This window comes from Etheostoma spectabile, unplaced genomic scaffold (assembly GCF_008692095.1).
Source record: "Etheostoma spectabile isolate EspeVRDwgs_2016 unplaced genomic scaffold, UIUC_Espe_1.0 scaffold00018295, whole genome shotgun sequence".
Classification (NCBI taxonomy): domain Eukaryota; kingdom Metazoa; phylum Chordata; class Actinopteri; order Perciformes; family Percidae; genus Etheostoma; species Etheostoma spectabile.
The window spans coordinates 14,226-25,177 of record NW_022604195.1 but is presented as its reverse complement, the minus strand read 5'-3'; the positions used below and the strand labels follow the sequence as shown (position 1 = coordinate 25,177).

Here is a 10,952-nt window from a genome sequence, read left to right as displayed (position 1 = left end):
ATGACCAAAACTGAAGTAGTGACACTGTTGGTCCTGTCCTCATGTCTACCTGCTGTCCTCCACCTCTTTAGTCGGAGGTTTAATGAGCAGGACATGTTGATAGCCACTCAAGCTAGCTCAGCTAACATTGCATGCGTATGCTTATAAATATAGCATTTTAACGTATTGCATAAATGCAACTATATTAACAAATATAAATCTTACCTGTATGTATTTAATCCCAAAGTAAGTCCATGACGTCTGGCTCCCATTTTCCGGGTTTCCTCTATTTAAGTTGTAAACACGGACGTCTTTCTGCAGCTTCGGATATTTCCGGGCAAACGCCGGCAGGTCTTGAGATCGACTTCGGGTGGTACCGCTTACGCGCGAAAACCAGCCAATCACAAGTCAGCCCGGCCGAATGCTCAGCGTGTGTGTGAAATGTGTATGAAACTGCAATTCTAGAACTCAGCAGTGGCGGCGCACTTCCGATACACTGGGATACACTCAAAATCAGGTCTACGGTATATTAGGACTTTGAAGAAAAAGAGGATTTGAGTTGTTAGGCAAGGCAAGGCAAGGCAAGGCAGCTTCATTTGTATAGCACATTTCAGCAACAGGGCAATTCAAAGTGCTTTACACAAAAAGCACTTTGTTTAGACACTAAAAATGCAATTCCGCTCTGTGTTTTACGGGGACTTTGGCATAGTCCCTGTAATCCCTTAGGTCCTCGGAGCCCAGGTGAAATGTCAGGTATTTTGTCCACGTAAACCACATATACCAACACACACACACACACACACACACACACACACACACACACACACACACACACACACACACACACACACACACACACACACACCTCCAACACTTTGAGCAATCCTCAGTCACTTTTAGCATTGAACCATATAACATGTATGATGTAATGTCTAGACATAGAACAAAGGGGCCGATCCCAAACATATGCAAATGAGGGGCACGCGTGGGAATATACAAATTAGGTCAAAGGTCAGCTGTCAAAAAAGTTTAAGGAAAAGTTTTCCATACATATGCAAATGAGGACCCCCTGACACGCGTGGGAAAGGGGGGGGGGCATTCATATGCAAATAAGAGGGGGCCACACGTGTGGGAAAAGGGGGCGGGGCCATTCATATGCTAATTAGGTCAAAGGTCAGCTGTCAAAATAAGTTTGACGATTAGTGGGTCTTATTATCTCTCTGATTAGGACTGGATTGAAGCTGATACTGGTGTCCAACTTGGCCCCAGGTGTGTCTGTTAATACACGGACAGAGACAACTTCTCTCTAGCTAAGTTTCCATCCACTTGTCAACTGAATTACAGTATCTGAAGTTTGGTCAAAAAGTTTTTTCATGCGAATAAAGCTGGTGAAAGTGTTGATGCTTCAGTAAGACCAACGTGCCACCTAGCTAACAGGTGAAGAACACATCAAAACCACTAGCTAACTTACTTTAAATGTGAAGAACTATAGACCAATAACAGGCTTAAGTAAACTGACAACATAAGTTATACGACTTACGGTTCTCAAAGAGGCACACACACAATCTCAGCTGATTATCCTCCGGACAGCTATTCCCCTTTTCATTTCTCTCACTTTTTTCTCCGTGTGGCGCGTGCACCCGCTCGCGGTGTGAGGCGCGTGTCCGCGCTATTGTCCGACATGACAACCTCTTGTACAAAACGAAAGTAACGAGCCAATTTTGTAAAATGTAAGGAGTAGAAAGTACCGATATTTGTGTTAAAATGTAAGGAGTAGAAGTAAAAAGTCGCCACAAAAATAAGTAGTAAAGTGTTATGGTGTAAGGAAGGAGGACCCAAATGCTGCGTAGTAGGAGGCTCTAAGCAGGGTTCATTGCACACCACAGTCCAAACAAACACAGGGAAAAAACGAAATCCAAAAATCCAAAATGCAAAAGAACAGGAATGGGGGGGGGGGAAGGCGAAGGAAGGCAGGAAACACTTCACGAGGAAACAAAAACCGTCACTGGAACAGGCAGCCGGCTCAAACTGGCAGGAAGACAGAAGAACAAAAACTCACAGGTAACAAGGATCAGGCAGCAGGCTCAGTCAGGCGGGAAGATCGATAGACAGGAAAAAACTACATATCATGTCGACTGGCAAAGGCTGAAAAACTCACGGGATGACGGCGAACTGACACAACGATCTGACAAGAGACAAAGGAAACACATGGGTTAAATACAGGAGGTAATGAGGCAATTGGGAACAGGTGAGACAGGTGAATCATATTAGGGCGGGGCTGGACAATCAGACAAACAAAGTGAAGCTAGACAAGACAAGACACAACAAGACAGGAAGCTGACTACCAAAATAAAGCAGGACAAACAGACACAGGGGAACAAGACAGGGACAGGACCACAGAGAAAACCAAGAACACACACAAGGAGGCTAGAAGGGAAAAACAACCCCAAAAAAACCCAAACCATGCCACGGGTCCCTGTGAAGTAAAAATATCTGAAAAACTTGAGTACAGTAACGAAGCATTTTTACTTTGTTACTTCCCATCTCTGGACCCATGTTATTGTCCTTCGGGTCCCTGGGACTCATGGCATTGTCCTACGGGTCCCTTGGCTCGAAGACCCTTGACGTTGTCCTACGGGTCCCTGGGACCCATGGCATTGTCCTTTGGGTCACTGGGACCCATGGCATTGTCCTTTCGGGTCCCCAGGACCCTTGACGTTGTACTTTTGGGTCACAGGGACCCTTGACGTTGTCCTACGGGTCCCTGGGACCCTTGACGTTGTCCTTCGGGTCCCTGGGACCCATGGCATTGTCCTTCGGGTACCTGGGATCCAGGGCATTGTCCTTTTGGGTCACAGGGACCCTTGACGTTGTCCTTTTGGGTCACAGGGACCCAAAGCATTGTCGTTCGGGTCACCAGGACCCTTGATGTTGCCCTTCGGGTCCCGGGGACCCGTGGCATTGTCCTTTCGGGTCACCAGGATCCTTGACGTTGTCCTACGGGTCCCCGGGACCCATGGCATTGCCTTTTGGGTCCCCGGGACCAGCTATGCAGTAGCTAACGCTAAAATAATACCGTGTTTGCTGACAGAACACACAATGGCCACTGTTTTACACTCATGTAAGAGTATATCAACATACCGGTCAACCATATATAAGTCCTGTCGTCCTCTCAAAGGGAAATAGGGCAAATACATGCACTGATAAACACAATCATCTCAATGAATGAAGCAGCATGCTAGAACAGATTGCGAAAACGCACCAGTAGGATGCAATTAACACTTTCACAATGGTGGTACACAATTGGATACGGATTCCGGGGTTTTGACAAGCATTCATTTTATTCATCTGCAGTATTGTGTATCTGTGTACAATTGGGTAAGGCTCCTAAACAGTTTAGGACACACTGACGTTCAGACGCTGAGGCTACGTATGTACGTAGCCAACCTTTCGGCTAAGTTCACACTCCCGATCAGACGCAGAGTTGCATACACAGTTTCCACGTACACGAACGTGTCACGGTTCACATGGTCTGTGAGTACGTCAACAAGGTCGCTCACACTTGTGATACGTTCAGATTTGTAGGGCGGCAGACGCAGCATCCACACAAACCTTTTGAAAGAGTCTTTGTTGAGGTCTTCGAGTGTGTCAAACACCTTCATCCTGACCTGAGCCGCATCCCCTCGGATGGCAGAGCCATATCCAGCAAGGGTAACATCTCCTCGTGGACGTGTCATTTGGTCATGGGCGCCGCTGCGTCTCCTTTCCACCAGATCGTTGCGACTTATGCGCTCCAGCAGGATGAGCAAGACCGCTCGCGCTTTGTCTTTGTAGCGCTGCACGATAGCGTCTGCTTTCTGGGTTCTATGAGTCAGTGGATCCAAAGTGGCACGACTGACAGGTCGTTGATCGTAGACGTGTATGTCAAGCATGACAAACTTGAGCCTGCTAATATCTTCGGTGGTCAACTCATCCAACATTGCGAGTAAATCATGAGCTACCTTGGGTGCAGCCGCAGCGGTTCCACCGTGATAGTTTTCCCAGGCGTCCATAAACGTTTCACACACGACGGCCCCGTTCTTCCTCGCTACATCAATCATTGTCCTAGCCCTGTCCTGAGGGGATCTAATAGAATGGACGGAGTCCACCTGTTCTTGTGTCATCATCCCATGGTGAAAGAGAATATCGGCCACATGGTTCAATCTGCCTATGTCACTGGCCTGTATGTAGCTGGCTCTTTTTTGCCTGAGCATCTTGTCCATGGCGAGGTACTCTCTTTGTGTTGAGGGTAGGTTGATCCACACACAGAAAACACACAAGCGCGGATAAAAAAGGTAAAGAAAAGGTTTAATCCAACAAAAACACAGATGAGGTACAGGTGGTGGTGGAGGTGTAGATGAGAGAAACAACGGAGCAGGTCTGAGGAAGCTGCATACGCTCACGGCGGAACACGGAAACTGTGACGAGAACAAAACAAGGTTAGTCAATAGCAAGGCTTGAGAGCAACGTGCACTGATGACTGGCCTAGGTACCACTTAGGGTTTAGTAACAAACTGGCGCTGAAGAGGTGGTCAGCCCGGGTTTATATACTGTGGAGATGGAATGATGGAGATGGAATGGAGGAGATGGATTGCAGCTGTGGAGATTGAATGATGGAGATGGTTTGCCGCTGTGCAGGAACCAGGTTCCTCTAGCCCTTGTGTTGTCCTTCGGGTCCCCGGGTCCCGTGCAGTTTTACCCATTGTGGTGTCCTTCGGGTCCCGGGGACCCGTGGCATTGTCCTTCGGGTCCCTGGGACCTTCTACGTTGTCCTTTGGGTCCCAGGGACCCGTGGCATTGTCCTTCGGGTCCAGAGGACCCTCGACGTTATCCTTTGGGTCCCAGGGACCCGTGGCATCGTCCTTTGGGTCCCAGGGACCCGTGGCATTGTCTTTCGGGTCCATAAGACCCTTGACGTTGTCCTTCGGGTCCCAGGGACCCGTGACATTGTCCTTTGGGTCCATAGGACCCTTGACGTTATCCTTCGGGTCCCCGGGACCCGTGGCATTGGCCTTGCGGGTCCCATGGACCCGTGGCATTGTCCTTCGGGTCCCAGAGACCCGTGGCACTGTCCTTCGGGTCCCAGAGACCCGTGGCATTGTCCTTTGGGTCCATAGGACCCTTGAAATTGTCCTTCGGGGACCCGGAACCCTTGACGTTGTCCCTCGGGTCCCTGGAACCCTTGACGTTGTCCTTCGGGTCCCAAGGACCCTTGACGTTGTCCTTCGGGGACCCGGAACCCTTGACGTTGTCCCTCGGGTCCCTGGAACCCTTGACGTTGTCCTTCGGGTCCCAAGGACCCTTGACGTTGTCCTTCGGGTCCCAAGGACCCTTGACGTTGTCCTTTGGGTCCCAGGGACCCTTGACATTGTCCTTCGGGTCCCGGGGACCCTTGACGTTGTCCTTTGGGTCCATAGGACCCTTGACGTTGTCCTTCGGGTCCCAGGGACCCGTGGCATTGTCCTTCAGGTCACAGGGACCCGTGGCATTGTCCTTCAGGTCACAGGGACCCGTGGCATTGTCTTTCAGGTCACAGGGACCCTTGACATTGTCCTTCGGGTCCCAGGGACCCGTGGTACACTCAATCGGTTGTATTAGTTCTGCTACCCTCGCATCGTACCGCCTTTGGGTCCCTGGGATCCTGGCCAGTGGCTTGTAGTTGTGGTAAAAACAGGAAAGGCAAAGGCGAGTGGAAAGGGAGGTTAAAAAAAGAAAACTAAAGGCTTGACATCTGTCTACTAATTATTTTTATTAGACACACACACACACACACACACAATATATATACACTTTAGACACATTTGTCTTCTTGTTGTTGTCATTTTCTTTTTCACGTCATCTTGTTTTGCACCTGTGCACTTTTTGCACGTGGCTTGGCACAGCCGGGGGAGAGGCTGCAGCATAGCCCGTCGTTTGACACTGGAGTTGAAGCTGCAACGGATTCTCTTGAGCGGCGGTGCCGCTCGCAATGTCCCCGCTGAAGCCAAGGTACAAAATGGAGAAAACCCACAAGAGGACCAACGTATACACGACCACAGCAGAGAAAAAGACTACTGCTGCTACGATGACGACGACATCAAAGATGATGACCAAGGCCAAGTGGATGTTGAAGTTCAAGACCAAGGAGGAGAACAAGTGAATGAAGAAGAAGAAGAAGAACAAGTGAATGAAGAAGAAGAAGAAGAAGAAGAAGTAGAAAAAGAAGAAGGTGAAGAAGTAGATGAAGAAGAAGACGAAGAAGAAGAAGAAGAAGAAGAAGAAGAGGGTAGTGAAGACGAGGGGCAAGAGGAGGCCAAGCAGGATGAGGAAACATTTGTGTCAAAAGATGGCAAAATCAAATGGTCCTCGAAAACGTGTCATCCCAGTGTTCCAAGACCTCATTGCCACGCCACCGAAAAGGACAAACCCGACCAAGAAGAGGACACGACAGACGCTGCCGCCACTGCTGTCATACTGCTACTACAGCGCCCGGGACCCACATAGTATGCCGCGGAACACGTCCACGACATAGTATCTGCGTTTGGCCTGTTTGTCACGCGGCAAATCAAAGACATGGTTGTGGCCGCCACGAACCTCGAGGGTCAAAGGACATGCGCCACAGCCGGCAAGTGGAAAGCGATGGACGTCACGGACCTGCGTGGCTACCTCGGGCTGCTGCTCTTCACGGCCGTGTACCGGTCCCGCAACGAGGCCTTGGAGAGCTTGTGGCACGAGGAGAGCGGCAGGGCCATTTTCCGCGCCACGATGCCAATCAAGCAGTTCCACGCGTACTCTAGACTGTTGCGATTCGACGACCGCGAGTCGAGGGCTGTCCGCCGAGCCTCGGACAAACTGGCGGCCGTACGAGAGGTGTGGGACGAGTGGACGCGGCAGCTGCCTCGCCTCTACAACCCGGGCGCCGACGTGACGGTGGACGAGCAGATGGTGCCCTTTCGAGGTGTTGTATTTTTTTTTTTTTTTTTTTTGCTTGGTTGTTGTTTTTGTACCTCTGCCGTACACTTGTTTTTCTTTGTGTGTGTGTGTGTTAAATTTTTTCTTCCCTCGCTATCCATCGTGTTTCATCTTCTTGTTTGGACACACCACTTTCACAAGGTCGCTGCGCCTACCGCCAGTACATGCCCAGCAAGCCCGCCCGATACGGACTCAAGTCGTGGGTGACCTGCGACGCCGGCTCCAGCTGCGCGTGGCACATGCAGCTCTACACAGGCAAGTCCGGGAGCGGCACGCCCGAGAATCTGGGCGCCCGTGTGGTGCTGGACCTGACCGAGGGCCTGAGGGGCCCACGTAACGTGACGTGCGACAACTTTTTCACCTCTTACGCGCTGGCCCAGCGGCTGCTCGCCGAGCGGCGCCTCATCGTGGTGGGCACAATGCGCAAAAACAAGCCCGAGCTGCCAGGTGCGTTGCTCGCCACCAAGGGCCGGGCGGTCTTCTCGTCCAAGTTTGCCTTCACGCCCGTCGCCACTCTGGTGTCCTACGTGCCCAAGAGGCACAGGAACGTGGTGCTGCTGAGCACGCTGCACACGGGGGATGCGCGCGTCGGCGCCAGCAGGCAAGCCAAGCCCGACATCATCCTCCACTACAACCACACCAAGGGCGGCGTGGACAACCTGGACAAGCTCGTGGGCACGTACAGCTGCCGCAGGAAGACGGCGCGCTGGCCCCTCGCCGTCTTCCACAACATCCTCGACGTGTCCGCCTACAACGCCTTTATGCTGTGGCGCGAGCTCAGGCCCGAGTGGATGCGCTCAACAGTGGCACAGTCACAAGGGGCCTAGAGGAGCATGGGGATTCTGAACCGGACACACCGAGGGTGCAAAGCAAAAGGAAGCAGTGTCAGCTCTGTCCGGAGAGAAAGGACCGCAAATCCCACATCGTTTGCGGTGGCTGCAAGAGATACATCTGTGGAAGCTGCACGCGGGCCTACTACTGTGCTGAGTGTGTTCGCCCGTAGCCTCTTGGCCCGTGTGGACGAGGCCCCGAACAAACCTTGAATCTGTTTGGAAAACACAAACACACACAAACACACACACACACACACAGACAGAGACACACACACACACACACACACACACACACACACACAGACAGAGACACACACACACAGACACACAGACAGAGACACAGACACAACCGTGGGTCCCAGGGACCGGAATGGCGAGGTTGAGGCCTCAAGGGTAGGAGAAAGATGACATCGAACAAGGATGGGTCCCCAGGACCCCAGAGGATAGGGGGTCCCTGGGACCCATGGCATTGTCCTACGGGTTCCACGGGTCCCTGGGACCCGAAGACCCTTGGATGTTGGATACTTGGATGCTTCTGGCGAGAGCAGTCGTGTTTTTCCTCCTCTCCCCTCTTATCTCAGCTTGGCTTCTTCCCAGTCTGTCTGGATTGTCTTGTGATACTTTTTATTTTCTCTTTGTCCCCTGCCTGCTGTTTTCCTGGAAATATTCAACATGGAATTGATTAACTGGTCACTCAGCGCTATTGACAAGATTTTTTCACCTAAACATGCTTCTCCGGGAGAGCCGCATTGCCCCAGCGGGACGTTCCCTGCAGGCTACACTCGCGATTCCTATTCACGGGATTGGCAGGTGGTCTGCCTGGATGTCCTGACTGTGGAGGATGTCGAAGATATTTGGATAATTGGAATTCTGTGGTGGGGCTCCTGATCATCGGCCTTGGGGTCTCGCTGACCTATTGGAAAATTGGTAAGACAGCCGCCAGCAAATTCACCCACAAGCTGTCTGGGGAACTTAAAGAGTGCCTACACGGAGTGGTTGAGGGGATGAAGGTTTTACATCTAAGGGCTAACCAGTCCGGTGAACTGTCTCGTAACATCTCAGACCGGACCGTGGAAGCGCAGAAGGGGATTGATAACATCAGGGCCCAGTCGGTGGAGTTGCTTCGTGTAACCACCGGACTGGCAGAGAAGGTAGATGGACTGCAAAAATCACTACGTGATATGGATGCTCGTATGACGCTGAGGTCGGTGACAACTGATTGATGGACATTGATTCGTACAAATTCCACCGAGTCACCCTAAATTTGGATTGAAATTGATCAACTGTTTCCCCCCCGCCCCCCCCCCCCTTCTCTGCCCGAAGCGGGAAAACAACTTGCAGCTGACATTCTATCCTTTCCCTTGCACTGGCTTATCTCTCCAAGGTCACGCAGATGGACTGAACTTTTACCAACACAGACAGTCTGATGCGCTACATTTACACACACAACTCATTCTCACACACACACCATACACCACCCCCCCGAACCAGCCCCGATCCGTCTGACTGCCTCGTTTCTTTCTTTCTTGTGTTTCCACCTCACGTCCATGGTCAAGGCCGGGCTGAACTGGGCTGTTTTGCACAGTGCAGTCAGTCTGTCTCACATTTCACATACATACGCACACACACTCATAGTCAAGGCCGGACTGAACTGAGCTGTTTTTCAACAACCCACACAGTTTGTGTCTCCTACGCACTCACATCCACAGACACCATACACCAATTATTCCTTCATGTATGTAGTCTCGTGCATTATATTATGTCTTGTATTATCCTGCTGTCTGCATATATCCTTTTCAGAGTGCATGTGGCGGCGCTTTCACTAGCTGCGGCTCAGAGGCTCTCTAAACTCTCTAAACTGTATTTCGTTGCATTGTACCTGTACATGTGTGATGACAATAAAGTTGAATCTAATCTAATGTTATCCCTTGGGTCCCAGGGACCCAGGGCATTGTCCTTTCGGGTCCCCAGGACCTTGACGTTGTCCTTTTGGGTCACAAGGACCCTTGACGTTGTCCTACGGGTCCCTGGGACCCATGGCATTGTCCTTTGGGTCCCTGGGACTCATGACATTGACCTTCGGGCCCCTGGGACTCATGACATTGACCTTCGGGCCCCTGGGACTCATGACATTGTCCTTCGGGTCCCTGGGACCCGTGGCGTTGTCCTTCGGGTCCCCGGGACCCCGGAGGATGGGGGCGCCACGGCAGTTGTGGGACGTACGTATAATGGCATGGAACATAAAACAGCGGGGTCTCTGAGACCCAAAGGATGAGGCCACGATGGTATTTGACATGGAATGAACCTGTGTCTCAGGTGGTTTCCCTCCATTTTATTCCCTCCTTTTTATGTGCAGCCGGGTCGGCCATTTTGCGGGTCCTGTGTGGGTAATTTTGTCGGCTGGGGCCGTCCTGTAGCTTTGTGGCAAACATGGCAATACCACTCCACAACAGGTTTACACCGCTGGCGTTGGCTCCGGGGGGTGGGGCTGTGGGGGGGGCGAACCATCGCTCCCCTCCTTCCCTTCCCTTGGGGGCCAACAGCCAGCCTGCACACACTACAGTTCACCATAACTATCTTCACACCAAGGCATACTTCAAATTGTTACAGGCCATCCACCACTCTGAAATCATCAGTCACACACTTCACCAGGGCTGCCAACTCTCACGCATTGGCCGTGAGACACACGCATTTGACTGGTTTCACAAGCCCACACGCCACACCCCCGATTTCTCACGCTGAAGTGTCAACCCAGTCGGTCAAATTTCTGATAGATGAGTTTATCTATAGATCTACCTGTTAAGCCAATGATCAACTAGTTGTGCTTTCAGAGACTGTGTGTGTGTGTGTGTGGGGGGGGGGGGTTCAAGAGCGCTCCCTGTCTGTGGACGTTTCGAATTGTCGCAAACTGAAAACATTTTTTTCACGAGCCATCCCAGGTGCATTTCCCCGGCTTCAGGTATGAGCTCTGAGAATCACAGACCCGTCCGTCGCTTCGTGTCCACTCTCTCTGTAAAAATAGAGGTGAGTAGCGCGGCTGGCAGTGTAGCAACTTCAGTTCATATTAGTGGACCCGCTCTGGGGGGGGGGCAGTGACGCGTTGCATCCGCGTAGTCCTGTGATAATGAGCAGCGTACACCCTCCTCTAAA

General features: G+C 51.5%; 1 protein-coding gene across 1 annotated transcript; it reads left to right on the top strand.

Annotated features, from left to right (window-relative positions):
- Positions 1-5,986: 5,986 nt before the first annotated feature.
- Positions 5,987-7,796, top strand: LOC116679979 (piggyBac transposable element-derived protein 3-like). Its single transcript, XM_032509395.1, is given in 3 exon segments — positions 5,987-6,153; positions 6,384-6,955; positions 7,111-7,796. Coding segments are annotated over 3 exon segments (1,425 nt in total).
- Positions 7,797-10,952: the final 3,156 nt, after the last annotated feature.